The following is a 24204-nucleotide window of genomic DNA, read 5'->3' as shown; positions in this document are numbered from 1 at the left end:
AACGCAAACGAGTGAACAATATACTTTTGAAAATTTCATGTTTTTTTTTATATATATATATATATATATATATATATATATATATATATATATATATATATATATATATATATACACACATTTTTTTATTTAATTGAAAAGGAACCTGATGATTGTTTTATACGTTGGGGATACCAGTTCTGGGGTGGCGATGCTTTTTCTTAGGGTGCCACAGTGCGGTAGGTCTGCCTCTGTTTGTAAGAGTCAGAGGTGAAAGGAAAGGTGCTGACGCACTTCGTGGACGTTCCACGACTATAAATAAAGACATAAAAAAATATAAAAAAGTTTGACATTCTTAAATAAAATAAAAAGTATTTATTTGCTGCGAAGCGTCTGTCTTTCACTTTCTCGAGTTTCTTTTTCCCCCCCAACACCTCTCTCGCTCATCAATTCGCACAGCTTGTGACTGTGGAATTGGGTGCGGGGAGAAAAAAAAAAGAGAGAGAGAGAGAGAGAGAGAGAGAGAGAGAGAGAGAGAGAGAGAGACAAGAAGAAAAAAAAAGGCACAAGCACTACTGTCAAGCACCACTGATTGAAACTGCAAGGTCATGCTGACGTGTGAGAGAGAGGGAGAGCGAGAGAGAGAGAGAGAGAGAGAGAGAGAGAGAGAGAGATGGAGGAGTGAAGACACTCTCTGGGGTGTCTGTCTCACCCTTGCGTATGTGTGCAACGACAAAAAGGGAATGTGTCAAAAAAAGAAACAGCAGGAGTACAAGAGACATGCAGTTCAGAAACATATCAGAGGGCAGATTTTTCACCTTGAGGATTTGAGTCTTTATATCCTCCTCTCTATCACCTTTCTGCCCCGCCCTGACCTACCCCACCTCATCCTACCCCACCTCATCCTACCCCACCTCATCCTACCCCACCTCATCCTACTGTACCTTCCGTCATTCGTTCTTCACCTTCGATCAATCCCTCCGTGGTCCTTACCTTGTAGCTCTCCGCTCTTGCTGTAGAGCTCTCGACGCTGTTCTCGCAGGTACGCGCTCATGCTAATGGCGTGGGAGGAAGACTCGAACCTGCAGAAAAAAAAAGAAAGAAAAGAAAGGAAAAAAACATTTGGGTGTGAATGCAAAATTTTGTGCGCCCCTCTTTTTAAGTCGGGCTTTGTACGAAATAAAAGACGTGTAAATTTGTAGCGAGCAATCAATGTGTAATAATTTAATTAATTCTTATTCAGTAAGCACTTTATCCTGGTTAGGAGTCACTGGGTCGAGACTACACACATACACTATACGGGCAAAAATATTGGGAAACCCGACTTTTGAGGTTCTTCCCCAAAACGAACTCAAAATTGAAGGCACACAATTGTATCGGACGTCTTTGAACGCAGGAGCATGACATTTTTCCTTCATTTGAATCAGGAAAGAGTGTTATTAAAGGCAGGTACTGATGTAGGTGAGGAGACCTGGGGTGCAGTCAGCATTCACATTTATCCCAAAGGTGTTCAGTAGGGATGAGATCAGAGCTCTATAGTAGCAAGATCTTCCTTTTCAAAGCATGTAAACCAGATCTTCAAGGAGCTCACAGGGGCATCTCCAACACAGGTTTGTGTTTCCAAGTTCAAGTGAACGCAAAATTCTATTACAGCGCATCTAAAGACGTCCTGTACAATTGTGTACCTCCAGATTTGTGGTAACAGTTTGGAAAAAAAACACGTATAGCAGGAAAGGTCTGTATTTAAACACTGGGATTTTCAACTTTAGGTTTGTTCTTTTAAAACTTTCTAATTACTCATAAAAACTGAAGTTCAAACCTGGTTTAATTAGCATGCGTTCATTTATTACAGCCATTAGACTTCATAATGAGATCCTAATAGAGCTTGTAAATGTGGGAGCAAAATCTTAAACTTTTGCTCCAGTTGTTTTAATCAACATAAATGTATAAAATAAATGAATTGTAACAAAGAAAAAAAAAAAAAAAGCTTCTATGGGAATGTTCATGGCTAGGTTTATTTATACAAAAATAAATAAATAAATATGATTAAGATTAATTTTTTTTTTCTAAAAACCTTGAGATTAAATATCTGACAGGATGAATTTCTCCTGATAATAAAGTTAGTTTTGAGTTTTCTATCTGGCAAAAATATGTTTTTTCCCCCAACATCAAAATTTATTTCATGTAATTTGGTGTTTCAGCACTGATCCCATCCCGTTTATTTTTGGTGTATGCTTAAATAATTTTTAACATTGCATAGCAATAAAAAGATCGTTATGCGGGAGTATGTGAACTTGTGGGCTTACTTGAAGAGGGACTGTTTCGGTCTAACTGGTTTCTTCTTGGCAAAAAAAGCTCCGAAGTCTCCGCCGGTGCTCGCGTAGGAGAGCTGGGCCGAGGGTTCGGCTGCGCTTCGCGTGTTCTTTACGTCCAGGTAGTCCATCAGGAGCACCTGCCAGAAAATACAGACATGAATAAAAAGAACATGATGAATTCAGGATCAAGCTTTAGCAAGTTTGTGCGAAGGTCGACCGATTGGTTATTACCGATAACGAAAGCTAGGTTGGGTCATTCTTGCCGATAACCAACCATTTTTTAAATGGATACTGGATAAAAAAAAAAAAACAGTACTGAATCATTAAAATGTGCTGAAGGAAATAATTATGTATATAGTAATTAATGAATATAATTATATTATTAATAAATTATATTAAATTAAATTATTAATAAATATCTAGCGTCTCTCCATGCAGCATGCCGCCTCACATGTAGAAACAAATCAGTGATTCGCCTCTAGAGGCCACTCTCGTAAAGACAGCGGACCTTCTCGCCGCTCCAGCAACGGACACAACCCGGAAAAACTATCGGCATGCTTTTTTGGCGATAGCCGACAGTTCCAGCAATCAACTACCGGTACAGATTAATCCGCAAAACCGATGAATGACCTCTAGTGCAGAATCTTAAATAATTCCATGAGTCTTATTAGATTAATGTTCATGGCCCGAATCGGTCGAATGAAGTACGACTAAATGAAAAAACGTGAAAACCGTCAGTAAAAAAAAAAAAAAAGGCTCCGGCAAGGAGAAAAAAAATTTCATGTTTTTCAAAGTGCTCCATTATTTCAAAGTGCTCCATTATTTGGTGGTCTAAATGATGAAACCATTTTTGTAACCCCGCTCACAGGGGAAAAGGATGACAAGGCACATGGAAATACATCTGACTTTTAATGGCATGATTAACCTGAAAAAAACTGAGGGCTCATCCACATCCATCAAGCATCACATGAAGCTAAGACAGCTCTATTTGGGCCGAGCGCGAACTCGCTAGTTACAGCGAAGCTAGTGTATTAATTACTAATGACCATCTGATTCACTGACAGTCTGAGCTGAGTATGTAACTCTCCCCCCATTCCCGACTTAATTAAATGCCAACGGCTGCCTGATGAAGGGGCTTCATCCTACTTAAATTACATTACGCTGGATCTTGCAGGAAATTAGGTACTCAGTGCGACCGAAGTAGACGAGAAGAGGAAATGCTGGATAGAGGAAGAAAAGTCCAAAGGGGTCAATCAACAGAAGCGTCAGACAAAAGAACTTTCTCAACCAGAGAAACTGCAGTCAATAAGGTTATTTCCTGAGCCAAACAAGAACTGAAGGAATCACCATACAATGTCCCCAGTATATTGACCCATGAGCTCTATCCTTCAACCAGGTTCAAGATTTTCAATATCATATCCTTGGGCCATCATTAGCATTCAAACTGTTTTTTTTTTATATAAAATTAGACAAACAGATTGTTGTAAAGAGACACAGACACAAAGGTTATAATTCCTATATTGTATTTACCGCATCTATCTTCCAACCAGTACCTCCAACTGTGAAGTTTTTATCCCAAAGTCACCTTTACTGAAGGTAAAATAGTGGTGGACGTTATTAAAGACCGTGTCCTGCTGAGAACAGTGCGAGCGAGGTGTAGGACGCTGCGGAAGAGTCTGTGCGTACAAGAGCTCCTTCTTTTAAAGAAAGAACAAAACATTTCATTCATCTTCAGCATCTTGAGAGGTGGTCGAAGGTCACTGCAGATCCAGAAACCTACCGCAGGAATGTTGGACGTAAGGCAAGAAAACAGCGAGGACTGAAATCTGAAAAAGTTGATATATCCATGTCTGTTATATACTGATTTTATTAAACTAAAATCGATTTCTCGGATATAAAAGCTTTTTAAACGTGACTTGACTTCACAAAAAAAGAGGCATAAATATTTCATTAATGTAAACAAACAAACAAAAACAAACCACTACATAAATATCAACCAGTTGTTGGATATCCAACAAACATATATATATATATATATATATATAGAACCCTGGTGCTACATAAAAGCAGCGTAGAGCAGCATCACACAACGTAGAGCTACAAAACAGGACACAAAGCTCAGGACTAAAGTGAGTTGTGCAAACGGACAAGACAAGACATTGTGGGACGAATACTATAGAGAACTTTACCAGAAGACCATAAACAAAAGTTGTAAACAAAACACAATGTTGTGCAAAAACAGTATAATATAAATAGAATATGAAGACATGGATGTGAACGAATTGAGTTTGTGTTTGAGTCCAGGTTGTACAGTTCAGTAACACACAGTCGAGTGAGTGTGTGCGAGTGTGTGTGTGTGTGTGTGTGTGTGTGTGTTATGTACAGTTCAGAACCACTTTCCTGATGGTAGAAAATGAAGAGTGTGTGGTCATCCACAATGCTGTTGGATTTACGGATGCAGCGTGTGGTGTAAATGTAAATAGTGTATAAGGAGGAATTTGACTTTTACTGTCGTTATATTCAAAAAGGGGATTGGAACAAAAGAGAAAACATTCCAGTCGAGTTTTTAGAATGACAGACTATATGAACAAAAACGTCCATAAGATTAGTCCCAATTTGCTCTTCTAATAAGCTCCACTCTTTATAGGAAGATGTTCCACTAGATTGTATGGAGATTTGTGCTCATTCTGCCACAAGACTGTTAGTAAAGTCAGGTAGTAATGTGAGGTAAAGAGGCCTGGGGGTGCAGTCAGCGTTCACATTCATCATGTTTAACAGGGTTCAGGTAAAAGCGGAGCTCTAAAGCAGGAGATCTTCCACTCCAACCCAAGTCAAGCATATCTTCATGGAGCTGGTTTTGTGCACAGGAGCATTGTCGTGCAAGTGAGGGGGGAAATGTAATACTGGCACAACTGAAAAACATCCTGTACATTTCTTTGCCTCTGTAGGAACAGTTGAGGAAGAATCACGTATAGCTGGAAAGTCATTTGATCCCATATGCTATGGATCTATACAGTCTATAGAAATATTTCTTCACAACTTCAACTGTGCCGTACATTTCATTTAGCAAAAACAAATGATTTTGACTTTTTTTCCAGCTTGGTGTGAACCCAATTACTGTGCTCTTGTTTTAGCGTTTGTTCTTCGTCGTTTTAATAACGGTTCCGCATGAACTAATCACTATTCGGCTTAACCTCACGGCTTTAAAAGCACAGGTGTGGCACGACTCCTTTCTGTTTATCTGGTGTGGTTTTAAATAAAAGAAAATTATGCGGCACTGGTTAAAAAAGACCAATTAATTAGGACGTAATTGAGAATCAGAACCTCTCAGCTATTTAATAAAACCTTGATAAAAAGCTCAGATTGACCTTTCTGATAAAGGGTGGGAGAAGAAAAAACACAGAACTGCTTTCGCCATGAGAAATCTGCACCATACCAGATGAATCCCACCATATGTTTAAGGGTCGTTTTTAAACATTTATTAATAGTCGGGGTTTTTTGTACGGTAGGAAAAGTGAGAGACTCCAGCAAATGCTTTTATAACCAGACACAACTAATAGACTGAATCCCAAAGGACACACCCACATATTTTGGGGGGCGGGGAATATAATCGCAGGTTTCCTTTCACAAATTCCTTTTTTCTTTAAATGTGAATTGATTGCACAATTCTAATTTGGCCAAATAAGCATTGGGTTCATCCATCTGAAAATTGTTTTTCTAATATTTCTTTTGTTCCACATTTAAGAGAAGAATTGCATATTTGGATGTGCAGGAGAACTTGAAAATATGGGATTTGTTCTGTTAATGAAGCCAGAACAATATGGATTTTCAACTATATTCTTAATCCAAAAACTTAAAACTAACAGAGGTTTGATTCCTGAAATAGGAAGTAGCAAGGCAAGTTTAAAACCACTTACATTACTTGGCATGTAGTGCCAAGACTGGATAACTTCCTTCACACTGAAGTTCAGTGGAAGGATGCACCAGACCACCATTTTCAAGAGTTCCAACAAATCAGATCTCTCCTGGACCACTCAGAAGCACCGAAACAGCTTTCATTTTAAGTGCAAACCTTGTGGGATTGGGTATGAACGTCCTCGTCACTGTACGCTTAGCTTTTACCTCAATTACACCCAAGCTGCAGGTCTGTACAGCCAGGCAAAGGTTAATTAAAACAAACCCCCCCAAAAAAAAAGTCTCGGCAGTTTGTCACGAAAGAGGCGTCCTTAATGTAATGAGTGCAGAAAAGCAGCCCTCTTCCAGTCTATTAGCCAACAAATCAGGATAATTAAACCAGAGCAAAGCGCTGAAGGAGTTTCAGGTGTGTACATGCACTCTGAACGTCAAGCACCAATAAAGTGCATTAAGAAATTAAAGAAAATGATGAGGCTTCTTTCCTCACACTTCACCCAATCCTGAGTGAAAAGCCAATCAAATTTGCTTCCAATTCGTCCTTGAAGGCAGCATTTTTACTTAAAAATAAAATGTATGTAGTTGTGACTGAGATCACATTTTGTTTCTATTTCCCTGAAATTGAGAAAAATAATAGAAAAAAATAAATAAATAGCAGCAATGCTGCAGGTCAAAATCTCTGTTAAACATTTATAGGAATCCTGCAAAAACAACAGTCTTCAGTGTCAGTGCTTCGCTTCTGTCAGAGGTAAAAACTACGTTTCAAACTGAGAGTTTTCTTATGCAGCACCAGATCTTTTTGCATTATTAAATTCAGAGTAGAAGCTGGTGAGGGAGTGACAGTTAGAGGCTTTAACGATGATTCAAAACAAGATCCTTAAGATGAATACTTACACTTTATGAAATAAGTCCAAGGTTTGAGTTGCCATTCAGTAATAAATAAGAGTTGTGTTGTTAGTGGTAAGTTGCTGTGGACTATGAGCAGTAGAAACACTTCTAATGGAAGAGTATCAGAACACATATCTCGCATTATTTTCCAGTGGTGGACGAAGTACACAAAACATGTGGTTGAGTAAAACAGTAGAGATGCACTGAGTAAAATATCAGTCCAGTAAAAGTGTCCCTTTAAACTATCACTTGAGTAAAAGTACAAAAGTTTTTGCCTTTAAATGTACTAAAGTGTCCAAAGTACTATGACTATTGCTATAATAAAAGACTCGAATGTGACTTAACACACTGATCTATTAATAGAATGATATTAATTAACCAAACACTGATTTATTTCTAATAAAGTATCATGAGCCCAAAACCTTCTTTTCAACTATTTCAATAAAATCGCACAAATGAAGTCACGTGTGTTGTGGTGAGTTAGAATCTGGAGTTTCTTCATCATTTATTCCTCTCTAAATGTTCTGCTTGATGTTGAACTGATGCTGAACTTTATGTTGGTGATCAGTAGATACACCAAGCGCCAATCAAAACACGTTCTTAACAGAGCGATCCTCATAAAAAAAAGGGAACGACTGATTTCGCAAAATGTAGTTGAGTAAAAAGTCAGATATTTGAATTTGAAATGTAGTGACGGTAAAGTAAAAGTCTCCCAAAATGGAAAATACTTCAGCAAAGTACAGATACATTTACTTCCAAATTGTCCACCACACCCTGATACTGTGTTTCCACTTTTATTATTCACCATAATGCTTCCAGCAGTCCTACATACTCAAGTACTGTTTAGTCGTATGTTTCAGCAAAAACGATATACAAGCTTAATAAAAAGTTACAGAATGTGTCAAGGACATTACATTGAGAAACAGAAATTTCCTTCTATTCAATTCTTACTCAGAAATACTTCTACTAGGGCTGAAACAGCAAAGAAATAATACGCCGTCTGATTGTGGACTCTGGACGGCCTTTAAGTTGCATCATGTGCAACAATAAAAGACCTTGATGTGATTATTGATTTTTAGACTGGAGGTCATGTAGACAACATTACAAGAGCAACAGTTTTTTTTTTCATCTCAGAAATCATTGCTAAGCTCAAAAACAGTATCCAAAGATCTGCTCAAGGGTTCAGGTTCCCATGTCGGTTAGTTTATTGTCTTAGGCTAATATCTTGCTGAATGTTGATGAACGCTCAAGACAGTGTATAAACAAACTTTGTTTTCACGATGTCCTACAGTATAATATGTAGAGTCTTGCTTCACATTATTTAAACAATATTCTTGTCTATTATGATTCTGCACATACATTTAGTCCAAAAAGGTTCAGGCTCTTTATTAGTACCTAGAACTTCTTCTTCTTCTTCTTCTTTCGGCTGCTCCCATTAGGGGTCGCCACAGCGGATCATCCGTCTCCATACCACCCTGTCCTCTACATCTGCCTCTTTCACACCAACTACCTGCATGTCTTCCCTCACCACATCCATGAACCTCCTCCTTGGCCTTCCTCTTTTCCTCCTACCTGGTGGCTGCATCTTCAGCATTCTTCTACCAATATAATTCATGTCCCTTCTCTGCACATGTCCAAACCATCTCAATCTCGCCTCCCTCACCTTGTCACCAAAACATCCTACATGCGCTGTCCCTCTAATAAACTCATTTCTAATCTTGTCCATCCTCGTCACTCCCAACGAAAACCTTAACATCTTCATTTATTAGTACCTAGAACAATTATCACTATAGAAGAACTTTCTCTCAACCTCAACAATGATGTAAACTATTATGAATAGATATGGTGATCCCTGATTTCTGTAAAGCTGCTTTGTTAAAAATTCCCACTGTTAAAAGCAATATACGCATAAATCTGATTAGATTTTTTTCTATTTAATCAATACTTTAACTATATAGTATCTCACAAAAGTGAGTGCACCCCTCACATTTTAGAATCTTCTTAGTATTTAGAGTAGTCAATGTGCAGCTTGTATAGTAGTACAGATTTCGTGTCCTCTGAAAATAACTCAACATACAGCCATTATTGTCTAAATATCTGGAAACCAAAGTGAGTACACCCTAAGTTAACATGTCAAAACTGTGCCCAAAGTGTCAATATGTTGTGTGAGCACCATCGTTATCTATCACTGCCTTAATCCTCCTGGGCATGGAATTCACCAGAGCGGCACAGGTTGTTGCTGAGATCCTCTTCCACTCCTCCATAATGACATCACGGAGCTGCTGGATGCTAAACACATGGCGAAAGAAATCTGGAGACATACTTGTCCACTCCATCACCTTCAGCTTCCTCCTTCCTTCTAGGACGACGGCCTGCGAACTGACTTGTTGCAGTGTCTGAGCAGTGACAAGCAGACCTTCCACTTCTGCAACTTCTAAAGCAATGCTGCAGCACTCAGGCGTCTGTTTTTTGAAGCAAATTTCTGCACCTGACACACAACACGAGGACTGGACTTCTTTGATGGACCCTTGCGAGGCCTGTTCTGAGTGGAACATGTCTTGGAAACCTCTGTATGACCCTGGCCACTGTACTGTAACTCAGTTCCATGGTGTTACTTCTTATAGCCTTGGCATCTTTGTGGAGAGCAACAATTGTAATTCTCAAATCCTTCACCATGAGGTGCCATGTTAAAAATCCAGTACAATAGACAATCCAAACAATAAATCTGTACTGCTTTACAAGCTGCACACTGACAACTTCAAAATATATCCAAGTTTAATTTCTATGGTATTGTCCTTTGAGAAGATTGTGGAAATGTGAGGGGTGCTAGATTTGCACTTAATTTATTGTTGTATTGTCTTGAGCAAGTTAATATTTTATATATTATTGTTATTCTTTGCAGCTTTGCCTTTCTTATTATGCTGTCACAGCTCCAGCATACAACCTCTCACATTGTGAGAACCTTTTTAAACTGTAGAAGAGCACACTGAATCATCTGTTCTCCCTGTGCCAAACTATAAATGTACAACTGCTAGCTGATTTGATGATTTTGACACAGAGCTCCTGCACTTGTGACTCACCTTCAAGTGATGTGCAAAGTCCCAAATGGGCACCTCAAGATTATGCCCAAATCTTACACTTGCTTCGGTAGAAAAGTCTCACCTTGACATAGCAGGTACATTTACATTTCTGCAATCTGACAGACGCCATTATCCAGAGCGACTTACAATTATGTCACTTATACAACTGAGGACATGGGGGTTAAGGGCCTTGCTAAAGGACTTAGCACTCGCAGTGTGGCTATGCTAGGATTTAAACTCATGACCTTCTGATCAGAAGTTCAACATCTTAAACACCGAGTTACCAGGTGCAAATCTTAAAAGACTCCCCCTTTGGTCATCCAAGGACACTTACTCACAATCTGCTCACACCACACACCCTTTTAACACATTATGATTACAGTGTTTGTAGTCATCTACACCTGTAGACTGCAATCATTCGTACATTCCGGGGGTCACCCTGAAGGGGATCGATTCCCTTTAAAGCCTCAAGGTTTCTCATTCATGTCATTTCAAAGTGGTTTTCCAAGCCGCATTAACCTCCGGCTTGCTCATCAGTGATCCGAGGCTAGATGCTTTGTGAAAGTGTCTCTCGCTAAAAAGCACTATACAAACAAAACCGAATTCAATTGAATTAATTATTGGCGACAAATTACTTTTTTGCACGGTTACAAAATATTACATGCAGGAACAGTTGGGCTTTTTACTTCAGTGTTTTCCTCAGCGATTAACGGTGACATTTACAAAAGATGATCATCATGAGCCACAACTTAGCTGTACTATCAAAGGCAACATAGCATGCTGCTATAATTACAACATCCAGCTGACATAAACCTGCAGGCTTTAATGCAATTAATTAATCATCAAAACAACTTTTAAAAACGAGGAACTAAACCACTTAGCAACAGTCAACAGCAAAACTATTGGCACCCCTCAAGATTCATTTATGCAATGTTGCAGGCACCGCTTTCCAGAGCGACTTGCATGCAACGTATTTCACGGTTAACGGCCCGGTTCGAGGACCCAACATTGGGTGTGGTGAAAACTGAACCCACAGCCTTCCAGTCAGAAGTTCAGCATATTAACCGCTGAGATACCACTTCTCTAAAATTCCCTAATCTTCCATAAGTGTGTGTAACTGTTACATTACAGACTGATTCAACCGTTCCAGAAGCTTTTATTGTTATTTCAACCAAAAATATCGGACAAATATGTTTCCAAATATGTGTTTCTCTAAGACCCCGGTTGCTACATAATCAAACAGAGCTACGTAACAGCACAGAGATTAGAAATAAAAGAAAGTTGTCCTAACCATAAAGTGCATCGTGTGCAACTAGGTGCAAACAGTGCAAGACAAATACCCAAAATAGCACCGACCAGTATACCTTGTCTAATGCGGGTGCAACGGATCGCATTAGACAGAAGGTATATTGGTAAGGTATACTTTACGGCTCACAACTCGCGATTCAGCACGCAGGTGAACCATGGATTAATTGCTCTTTGTTTTTTAGCTCTTAACTAATTAGATTTATCTTTTACAATCATAGAATGAAATATATTTTTGCTTTTCAAGCAATTTTGTAAATGCACAGAGCGGTCACGTATTCACGTGGATGGGACGTGTTAATCAGCCAAAGACAAACGGCTTGCGGAGGAGCAGATGGAACTTGAAAAGTCTTCCGCATCATTTAAATCGCATGTATGGGGGCATTTCCTTGCTGTAACTAGAGACAAAAGGTATTCTTGTAATAAATAGAAATCGAATTATATTTGTCTCCTCCCCTTTGTTTTGTGCAAAATAAGAGAACTGTAAACAGAGTGCACACTGAAATGTGTGCAAAACAACAACCTCAGCAATAAGAGTAAGTGTGCAACATGCTAGTGTACACAGCTATAATATGGGTGGCGCTATTGACATGGAGGTATATTAATTTAAGTATCGAGTGTGGAAACAAATGTGGGAAAAATATATTAATAAAAGTCATACTAAGACTAAATAAAACACTATTTGAAAATCACAGACAAAGAAAGTTGCAGAATTAACTTGACCATTGGGGTAATTAAAGTAATTAAGTTTGTATCCTAAATTCATCAGCATATAACAAAATACTTGGCGTGGGGCGGGGGGGGCGTAAAAATACAAATTATATAGCAGTAGATTTATAATTAAAGAATGGGCATAGCGCTTTTATCCCAGCTTCTAAAACAGATTCTAACACCATGTCATTTATTATTTACATCTCCAGTTAAGGGCCTTGCTCTTTTAAACTTCTGATCGGAAGTCCAATGTTTTCTTGGTTCCATGTTTATGACGACCTCTAAGTAATGAAAGATAATTCCTTAGTTTACCAAATTACAAAATCATTGCCATATTATTATTAGATTTCTCTCATTTCTGTAGAGAGTCAACACTTCTAGCATCAAAGGTTTATGTTTGGATGGCACGCTACCTCACGAAGTCCTTATAATCCTGCACCGAATAAATCCATGTAAATCGCTCCCATCTGTTGCGCAATATTGTAGCCTTAATTATTCGGAGGGTTTTTTCTTCGTACATTTCGCAGTAGAGCCATTTAAACCCAAAGTCTTTGTTTTTTCTATTTTGGCTCCGTGTGAATACGTGCAACTTTGACATAATAATTTCTGAGCCTGCAGCATGAAAACCTGAGTGCACTCGAACTATAGACAATAGAAAATAAAAAAAACGCCTGCAACTTATTAGCACAATCTGAGTACCGCTGTGTGTAACTAGTCATGCTATGAAATGTAAGGTGCTAATTGTAGCCTTTTTTGTGATTAGCTAACTGAAAAGAACGAGAAAAAAAAAAAAAAAAAAAAACTTATTTTGATTAATATATACTTAATCTATTTAATTGTGCAGCCCCGCCGTGCACCCACTCAATCAAGATTTCGTCTGAAGAGCGCACAAAAACATACCCTGCTTTAATCCTAATCTATAAACCTTTAATTCAATGATATACATACACAGAATACAAGAGTTAATAAAAGAAAGGACTGATTAATCACGGAGCATCGATTGCACAGCACTTCTCGACGTCCATATGCAAATACGATGCCTCGGGCAGGACACCGAAATGACGCATCGATTAAAACGTTCAAGCGGCAAAAACAAAAACAAAAAAAAAACAGCTACATCATCTTTAATTAAAAACCAATCCATCAATTAAGCGTTTCATTTCTGCCACGCTGTCATTACACTGCTGCTACCAGTGAAAGGTGCATAAATATTTCAACATGTTTACTCTATATAATGTTGGAGCACATAATACAGTTGTCTGGTTTGATTTGTTTCGGAGACTTGATGTGTATTCGAGGAAAATGCATCGAAATCCGATCTAAATTCTCAAATGTTTTTAAAAGTTCAGCCTTCAGGCGACTGTATCTCGCATTATTAATACATTTTCTGCCTCTAACTTTATTAAAACACCACTTTTTCAGCATTCGGCTCAATAGTTTGGGTGAGTCTGTGCCCAAGACTGCCAACAAGTCTGAAAATTGTGCATTCTGAGAGATTATTCCAAGAGATTAACAGTTTTTGAAATGCTCAAATAATACACAAGCACCAAAAACGTTGTAATGGTCAGTAGTATTTAGTAGCATCAGTATTTAGCAACAGTAGCCGGAGTCGAGATAAACTTCAGGAGTAACATTTTGTAGGAGTTTTAATCGGCACTGTAGTCGTCGTCATCTTCTTATTGATTGATTGATTGATGGATGGATTGATGGATAGATGGATAGATAGCTTATTCTAGAACTTGTAAAACAGTCATAAGGGTGGTTATGAATAGATGGATGGATGGATGGATGGATGGATGGCTCATTCTAGAACTTGTAAAATAGTCATAAGGGTGGTTATGAATAGATGGATGGATGGATGGATGGATGGATGGATGGATGGATGGCTCATTCTAGAACTTGTAAAATAGTCATAAGGGTGGTTATGAATAGATGGATGGATGGATGGATCCCATTGTAAAATTCGAACCTATTTTTAAATTCAAACCCATATTTCTGATTTCTTTTGCTTTCTTGATAAGGAAAGTGCAAATGCTGTTATATCAGATACTAATGCACTAAAGCATACGCAGTCTCAGCCATGGAGCGTTTTCTGCCACTCTGTGATTCCTGCGGCACTTTCAACTTTGGAAGTTCATTAAAATTCGTGTCGACGCCGCCAGAACGGCCAGTACAAGCAGAGAGGCACAACAAAATGCGTGATTACGGCCGCAATTAATGAATTTCAAGAGTTGCGCTTTACAAAAGAACAACCAGCAGGCTTTGGGAGCGTGGGCCTTCGAGCGTTCCCAGACAGAAAGGAATTTACTGCACACTGCCATAATTATTTAACTCTGCAGGGAACTCTTGCGAGTCGACGGGTGCGACGCGGACTGCGGCCGTTTACATCATTTAGACTCAAATACAATAATGCATTTAGCTGCCATGTGTCTGCTGTTTACACGCGGCAACACGATCTCAATTTGGCTTTTTCCACCCACGGGTCTTAGTAGCACCGACATGTGACGACAAAGCCATCGGAGCGGTTACTCCGAGGAAATACGGCTCGAGCTGCAACTAAACAAGTTGTCAGAATGGATCGTGCGTTACGTCCTTGTGTTTTTTTCCTCCCTCTTTTTTCTTATTTTCAGTTAATTTTTTGATGATTCTCAGATCACATGCACTTAAAAGTGTGTGTTGGGGGGAATAACAAAACTATGCACAAAAACCAAGCCTCAACTCGACTCCTCCGAACCGGCCATGATTAAATGAAAGTGCAATGAAACGCCTGACTGATTCAGTGCCCCGTTAATGGGAAAATGAAGATTTGGAGCCTGCGGTTTGAAGACTATATCTTCTGCTGTGTTTACAAACTGTTTATATTCTCTGTTCATTAAGCACAGTGTAGGACTGAACCCCGACTGCCTTGAGTTTTCAGACATCTGGATCAGACATGGAATAAAGAGGAAATGGATTAAAAAAAATATGGGGGGTAGTTTGGAGAATTCTTATTAATGTGTTTCTGTCCCATTCTTATTAGCACATATATGGAGGCAAACAATTGTACATGACGTCTTTGGATGCTGTAGCATAACATTATCCCTTCACTTCAACTAGGAGACTCAAACCTGTTCCAGTTGTTTTATGACCCTGTGGAAACCCTGATTTACTAGATATTGGATTGTAAAGGCAAATAGAAAACAAAAATACAAACTGTGTGAATCTTCCACACATCCCTAGCTGACTCCGGAAATGGAGTAGCTGAGATTGAACTCTGATACCATTGTGGCGGTGCTGCCATTTTAATAAGGAGAAAGTACTCTGGTTTAGGCCACGCCCACTTATTTTAAAAATTCGAATACGGATACAGACACAGAGTTTGGAGCTGCCCCACCCCCAAACCTCCCAAAAAAAAAAAAAAAAAAACACCTTGAGCCATTCATTAAAGGACCAAAAAGAGCTCAGATAATAGAATGAGAAAGGCCCAGGAGGAGACCTACAAAGAGAATTGATCACGTTTTTCTCTCATCCGTCCACCCAGAAGTGTCATGTCTCCTGTTCAGCTGAAAGGTCAATGCTCATCATCCTGCTCTCTCAGGAGGGGAAATGGAGGAAGACAGATTAAACCTGCACAAGAAGCTGAAGGAAAAAGTTGAGAGAGGCAGTGAGAGCGAGAAGGAAAGATAACAAGATCCGGTCTAAGCACCAGACGAACAAGAGGTTATCGACACGTGAACGTGTTCGTCATGCCTGTGGCTTATTCTCACCTGAGACTAGGTTTCATTAAGCGTTTCCTCTCAAGCTGCAGCTCATCACTGCATCCGGGGAAAGTGAGAACTCAGACTAGATGGTTACGGTTTACTAATAATATAAAAAAAAAGTCCACGCTTTCTGCTGCCTTATCGGATAATTACCCATAATCTCATCACACCATCTGCTGAAGATTTCTGATTGGTTCCATTTATTTACATGATCTCAGACAGACAGACAGACAGACAGAGACAGACAGAGACAGAGAGACAGAGAGACAGAGAGACAGACAGACAGACAGACAGACAGACAGACAGATAGATAGATAGATAGATAGATAGATAGATAGATAGATAGATAGATAGATAGATAGATAGATAGGGACAGGATCACAGATAGAGTAAAAAAGAACAACAGAGAAAGAAGGGAGGAGAAAGAACAGAGAAAGAAGGGAGGAGAAAGAATAACAGAGAAAGAATAACAGAGAAAGAAGGGAGGAGAAAGAACAACAGAGAAAGAAGGAGGAGAAAGAATAACAGAGAAGAATAACAGAGAAAGAAGGGAGAAAGAATAACAGAGAAGAATAACAGAGAAAGAAGGAGGAGAAAGAATAACAGAGACAGAAGGGAGGAGAAAGAATAACAGAGAAAGAACAACAGAGAAAGAAGGAGGAGAAAGAATAACAGAGAAAGAACAACAGAGAAAGAAGGGAGGAGAAAGAATAACAGAGAAAGAAGGAGGAGAAAGAATAACAGAAAGAATAACAGAGAAAGAAGGAGGAGAAAGAACAACAGAGACAGAAGGGAGGAGAAAGAATAACAGAGAAAGAATAACAGAGAAAGAAGGAGGAGAAAGAATAACAGAAAGAATAACAGAAAGAAGGGAGGAGAAAGAACAACAAAGAAAGAAGGGAGGAGAAAGAACAACAGAGAAAGAAGGGAGGAGAAAGAATAACAGAGAAAGAAGGGAGGAGAAAGAATAACAGAAAGAATAACAGAGAAAGAAGGGAGGAGAAAGAACAACAGAGACAGAAGGGAGGAGAAAGAATAACAGAGAAAGAATAACAGAGAAAGAAGGAGGAGAAAGAATAACAGAAAGAATAACAGAAAGAAGGGAGGAGAAAGAACAACAAAGAAAGAAGGGAGGAGAAAGAATAACAGAAAGAATAACAGAAAGAAGGAGGAGAAAAATAACAGAAAGAAGGAGGAGGAAAAAAAACTGGATGGATGGATGGATGGATGGATGCTTTTGACTACACAACAGAATCAATATAACCGAAATCAGCACCATCTTTAGGTAAAATCATTAGAAGCTGATCCTGATCTTATATTAAAAAATAAAAAAATAAATAAATAAATAATAAAATGTGGATAAAAAAAAGCCTCAGATGTTTCACTTTCAACATTTTATGTTTGTGGGATTTCGCTTTACCTGAAACTGTTTTTATCTCCCTCTTTATCATTCAAGTTCCACTTTTCACATAAAAAAGAAAAATCTCTGACCTGAGATCAGGTTCATTGCATCTTTGTGTGCATAAAAACACAGAGTGGTCTGATCTAAAATCATGAACAATCTGGTGTTTAATCATGAGAAGGAACATGCCAGTGCACAGAAGGAAAAAAAAAAGGGGGGAAATTAAAATGGAGGAGAAAATAATAACACGAATGACAAAATGTCTAAAAGCTCATCTCTCTTTACAAGAATTAGAATCCAGAGATTATATTATGTGCCGTCACAGTGATGGCTGAGTTTGAACTGTGAGACGTGTAGAAGAATTGGAAGAAAGAAAAAAAAAAAAACACGGTGCTCTTGGTATTGTTTTTGTAAAAATGGCAACAACAAAAAAAACGATATTTAGCTGATAATATTAATAATAATTTTAGTAAAATATTTTATCATTATGACCAGGCAAATAATAATTTTTATTATGAAGAACATTATAATTATTATTATAAGCATTATTATTCTTGTTCTTATGAAGTGAGTCACTAATTATTGGTAGGTTTTTGCAGTATTTATGAGATAAAACACTGTGGCCTGCTGCTGTGAGAAAATAATCAACTTCTAGTTACATGGGAACAGTAACAACTGTTAGAATCACATAAACCCTTTAGAGCATCCCTGACCTTTAGGTAGGTGTGTGTGTGTGTGTGTGTGTGTGTGTGTGTGTGTGTGTGTGTGTGTGTGTGTGAGAGAGAGAGAGATGTTGGTGGTAATGGATATTAAAAATTAACTCCATGACTCATATTTCTTCCAGTAGCACACCTGTAGAGAGTGAGTGTGTGTGTGTGTGTGTGTGTGTGTGTGTGTGTGTGTGTGTGTGTGTGTGTATAAAATTAAATGAGTTATAAACTGACTAAAATGTCCATTTAGTATTCTACATCACACAAAATTAACACACACACACACTCACACACACACACACACACACACACACACACACACACACACACACACACCTTACCACTCCCACAGAATACATAGGTGAACGATCACACTCTGCTGAAAGCTAGCCATAAGAGCACTCTTTCCTGTGTGTGTGTGTGTGTGTGTGTGTGTGTGTGTGTGTGTGTGTAAAAATACTCCTGGTCTTGGCTGATGGAGTGATGACAAACCCATTTACTCATTCATGCCCTCTCCCTCCACAGCCACTATCCTCACTCCACTTCATTTCACTGCTCTGCTGGATGAACACACACTCACTCACACACACACACACACATACACACACTCACACACACGTCAAAATAAACTTGCAAGAGCACAGACACACACAAAGTCCCACACCTATGAACGACACAGAGGCAGGCATGTGCACAGACACATTTACAGAGAAAGACCAGAAAACACACACACACACACACACACACACACACACACACACACACACACACACACACACACACACCATATAATGCAGACAAAAAAATGAAACAAGGAGACACACTCAAGAAAGCACTCTCACATACACACACACACGGCACCGTTTATCACATGATGCTCAGTGGGGCTCAGTGGCAGCTGTTAACCTCACCTGTCCATCAATCTGCCACTAAACTCTGTCTCTCTCTCTTTCTCACACACTCACACACACACACCAATGATTCAGAATTATCATGCTCCAATTAAACAGGTTGCTGGAAAGAAAGACAGGGAGTGTGTATCAGTGCTGCACCCATCAACCACACCTGTCTCCTCTAACAGCAGCAGCAGCAGCAGAAGGAGCGCCTGTGTGTAATGAGATTACACTCCTGCTACTCACTAACACTGCTCACACACCAGCTATAACATCATGGGATGAGGATTTTGACAGAGCCGCGTCCTTTTGGACTGCAATTTACATTTCAGTCGGCTCCGTTCGTGTTTCCTGGGTTTATACCGCGGCCATGAAACACACACGTGTATTTACACCGATCAGCCATATCATTATGACCCTTTTTGCTGCTAAAACAGTTCTGGCCCATCGATCATGAACAACTTCAGCAGGTTGAGCTACAAAAGCTCGTCTGTTGGATCGGAACACACGGACCATCCTTCGCTCCTCACGTGCCTCGATAAGTCTCGTCCCCTAGACCCTGTCGCCGGTTCACCACTGTACCTTCCTTGGAGCACTTTTGATAGACACTGACCACTACAGACCAGGAACATCCCTCAAGAGCTGCAGTTTAAGAGACGCTCTGCAACAGACGTCTAGACGTCACAATTGCTTGCCCATTTTTTCTGCTTCTGACACGTCAACTTTGAGGAGAAAATGTCACCTGCTGCCTAATAAATAAATCCACCCACTAACAGGTGCCATGATAAAGAGATCATCAGTGTTCTTCACTTCACCACTGATGATGATATAATGTTATGCCTGAAGTCTGTGTGCGTGTGTGTGTGTGTGTGTGTGTGTGTGTGTGTGTGTGTGTGTGTGTGTGTGTGTGTGGTGAGGGGGCAATACACTTGTTTGTTATATCATTAATCTGCTACATTAGACAGCTGGATGCAGGTTCATAAATTAGCATTTCTGGCACATGATCCACATACAATGATCTCATTTATACACTGAGTGGTTAAGGGCCGGCCACAAGGGCCCGACTGCAGCAGCCTGGTGGTAAAGGAATTTAAACTCATGAGCTTCTGTTCTCAATTACAGAGGTACCACTTCCCACTGTGAACGTTGTACCATTTTACTCTGGGAAAATACAAGTTCCTCTTTAGAGACATGCACACACCTTCCCAAGCCAAACACACACACACACACACACACACACACACACACACACTCTCTCTCCGAAGAGACACACACAATCTCTCTCTCTCTCTCTCTGATGAGACACACACAAACACACACACCCTCTCTTTCTCTGCCGAGACACACACAAGCGCACACACACACACACACACACACGCAAGCACGCACACACACACACACACACACACACACACACACACACACACACACACACACACACACACACACACCTCTCTGAGACACACACACACACACATACGCACACTTTTGGACAGGCAGCAATGAAACAAGAGTAATTTTGATTAAGAGTGAAGTAGTGTAGTGTGAGTTTAAAGTGCAAGACTGATTGATAAAATAAACAAACAAACAAACAAACAAACAAAAGGAGCTGACCTGTAGGACAGTCTGAATCTTGGCAGAGACATCGGCCTGCTCGTAGAGCTTGATGCCCTCGTGAGCTCCGCCGGGAGAAACCACGATCTGCTGCAGATGGTTCAGGACGACGCTGTGAGCCGAGGCCACCGCGTTAAACTTTTCAAACAACAGCTCCAGCAGTTCCAGGAGCAGCCTGAGAGTGGAGAGCGAGAGAGAGAGAGCAAGAGAGAGAGAGAGAGAGAGAGAGAGAGAGAGAGAGAGAGAGAGAGAGAGAGATGAGATTAGTACAGGCCAGTCGAACAACATGCTGATGTTCTTCAAGACCCTCAGCTTCCGCTCAGGTGCCCCTGAGTGAACCTTCTGAGAAGCCAGCATCTGAACTGAAGGGCCGCAGAACTTTCTAATGAACACAGAGACAGCAGGGTGTTGACAGGATCTCCCCGCTGAGCTCTGGCAGATGTTCACCAACAACAATTAGCGACATCTGTCAAGCTCGCCCGAGGCCACTAGGGGGACCGACATCTGTCTGAGGTTTGTCTTCAAGCAGCACGGTGGGACACTTCTGGAACGAACGTGCTTCACACAAAAAATAAATAAATAAATAAAAAAAAAAAAAAAAAACACCTCGCTTGAACGATTGAGAAAAAAAAAGGAGAAGAAAAAAAAACAAAGAGATGAAAATAGTGTGACCTAAAGGGCTTTAGGTGTGTTTGTGTGTATGTGACAAACTTTTTAAATGATTATTATTACCAGTTAATATTTACTGTTTATAAATATAAAAACAAATCAGAAACACACACACACACACACACACTCCCTGATACACACTCATGAGACAACACATTTGCTGATAGACAACAACGGCTACACACACCTTCTCAGAGACACTCTGTCTCTGTGTCTATGTGTCTCTCTCTCTCTCTCTCTCTCTCTCTCGAAGCAGTACTCAGGCATGCCTCATTTTCTACACTGAGGTTGCCATGGCAACAAGGCCTCTATATTTAAGCGAGCTGTTTGGAGACATGAGGACAGAAACTGGTGGAGGCAGGACGAGAGTAAAGCCAGACATGTTGCGTGTCATCTCACACACATACACTAATATCTGACGCACACACAGACACACACACACACACACACACACACACACACACACACACACAAGCCAAAAGACTGGAAACCTTAATATAAATCCGCTATTTGGCCAGAAGTTTTGGGACACCCGACTTTTCCAGCCATACGTGGTTCTTCTTCAAACTGTGAACACAAACTTGGAGGCACACAATCGTATATGACGTCTTCAGATGCTGCAGCATGAAATTTTCCCTTCACATGAGGAGACCAGGAGACCCAAACCTGTTCCAGCATGAAAATGCCCCTTACTTTTCCCTTTCTTTTTTAGTTCTACTCCAAAGAACTCCATCTTGGAAGACAGCAGTTTGTCCACAACAAGGAAGGTGAAATTCTCTATGAGGAAAACATTTGTCCTATGTTAAAAATTAAAGAAATAAATAAACTTTTTTTTTTTTTTTTTTTTTTGGGGGTTTCAGCAGTTATCAGTGTTATGTTTTTGCAAATGGAACAAATGCTATCAAATACGAATAATTAAATATAATATTTAATGAATGATAAACATGAATTTAAAATTTTCATTTTTAACATTAAGCATTATTAAAGAATGAGAGCTTCCCTTTTTTTATAATAATAATCATCATAATAATAATAAATCATACAAACATGCAAATTCATGTAGCGTTCATTTCTTTAGTAAGAAAATAACATTTACTTTTTTAAATATTGAGTATATTTAAAATGTACTTTCATGGTTTTAATATTTATTTATTATAATAAATTCATTGAATTAAAATAATTTCAATATTGACTTTTATTACACTTTAATTACACCCACACGCCTACACTGTCACACAGTTACAGCTCCATCAATTGGCAACATATCGTGTGATTTAAATAATATTTCTTCCACGTTATACAGCCCTGATATTTTATACAGAATCGAATATAAAAAAAATAAAATGTGTGTAATAAAATGTCTCCAGCAAAACCACATGAGGATGCACCCTTGGTGCTTGGACCCGCTAGTCGCTGTTTGCAGCTAGAGTTGAAATAGAGTTTATCTCTCCCATATTTTTAATATAGAATATTATGACTTTTAATGTTGTATGGTTTAGAGACAGTGGCACTGAGTAAAAGACAGGAGGTGGAGCTGGAGGTAGCAGAGCTGAAGATGTTGAGGTTTTCGTTGGGAGTGACGACGATGGACAGGATTAGAAATGAGTTTATTAGGCGCATGTAGGACGTTTTGGAGACAAGGTGAGGGAGGTGAGATTGAGATGGTTTGGACATGTGCAGAGGAGGGACATGGGGTACACCAGTAGGAGAATGCTGAGGATGGAGCCACCAGGAAGGAGAAGAAGAGGAAGACCAAGGAGGAGGTTTATGGATGTGGTGAGGGAAGACATGCAGGGAGTTGGTGTGAAAGAGGCAGATGTAGAGGACATGGGGGTATGGAGACGGATGATCTGCTGTGGCGCCCCCTAATGGAAGCAGCCGAAAGAAGATGACTTGGCACACACAGTTTTACTAAAGCGCAGTTTCTCTTTCCTTTTGTTTTTTTTAAGTTACATTCCTGAAAAACTCTGTATTTCTGCTCTTTGGGGATTTCCGGCTCTTAAACCACACAGAGATGAGATGAGAGATTCTCTAAAATAAATGTTCCAAAACCCGCAAAAAGTAAAAAAATTTAGCATCGTGTTCATCACACCCGTCTGTTCTTTGAAAAAGCCAAACAAAAACATAACGTATGAGATTCGAGACGCGAAACCCGTTAGGTTCCCACAGCAATAAAGAAAACGGAGCGCAATATCCGACTAAAGGAGTTTACGGATATTCGGCGCCCCGGCGTCATGAAGCACGGGAGGAGAAGCGAGAGTGTGAGAGAATGCAGGGAGAGAGAAAGCAGGAGAATAATAACGGCTGGAGAGAGCAGAGTTCATTTCTGCCCTGGGTAAGTGCTCTCTTAAGTGCCATCATTATCTCCCTTCTCTTTCCACTGCTTTTGTTTCTCTCCGCTACTCGGCCGTACTTAAGGAAATGCAGGCTGGGGTAGTTTTATGGATTACACCATTTGTCTAAATGAGGGAGTTATGAATAAGATGTGAGAAGGCTGCCATCGATCCTACAAGGACTAACGGGAAGGAAAATGTGAAGGAGAAGGAAGGGGGATGGGTGTGAACTCAAATAGACAGAAACACAAACAATTCAGAGATACGGAGTAGTGACATTGCTATAAATATAAACACTATAATTAATATATATATATATATATATATATATATATATATATATATATATATATATATTTATATTATACACACACACACACACACACACAAGTTCGTTTAGACTCCACCATGTATTTTGAGTGCTTTTTTTTTTTTTTTTATCATTAACCTTGAAAACACACACAATGTCGGTGGTATAAAAATCACTGTGACTACATGACGATTGTGTCCGATACCCAGTTCGTGTCCTATTGTGTCATTTAATGAGAGTACCAGAGAAACGTGAAAAAAAAAAAAAAGGAGGTGTGGTTAAACACAATAATTCAAAAGAATGATGAAATTTTACGTCGCCTCACTGTGAATTCTTTACATAG

The 24204-nt window shown here is 39.5% G+C and overlaps 1 protein-coding gene across 2 annotated transcripts in view; it reads right to left on the bottom strand.

The window, feature by feature from the left end:
- Positions 1 to 24204, bottom strand: part of exoc4 (exocyst complex component 4) — a 142254-nt gene that overhangs the window by 99579 nt on the left and 18471 nt on the right. For both annotated transcript variants that reach the window (XM_046872785.1, XM_046872786.1), the window contains exons 7-9: positions 20550 to 20724; positions 2286 to 2431; positions 973 to 1061 (exon numbers count right to left, since the gene is read on the bottom strand). In XM_046872785.1, the coding sequence (XP_046728741.1) occupies positions 973 to 1061; positions 2286 to 2431; positions 20550 to 20724 (410 nt within the window). The remainder of the gene's footprint in view (positions 1 to 972; positions 1062 to 2285; positions 2432 to 20549; positions 20725 to 24204) is intronic.

The sequence above is a fragment of the Silurus meridionalis genome, chromosome 18, assembly GCF_014805685.1.
Source record: "Silurus meridionalis isolate SWU-2019-XX chromosome 18, ASM1480568v1, whole genome shotgun sequence".
NCBI classification, from domain to species: Eukaryota; Metazoa; Chordata; class Actinopteri; order Siluriformes; family Siluridae; genus Silurus; species Silurus meridionalis.
The sequence above is the reverse complement of the archived record's forward strand: the minus strand, read 5'-3'. Positions and strand labels throughout refer to the sequence as shown.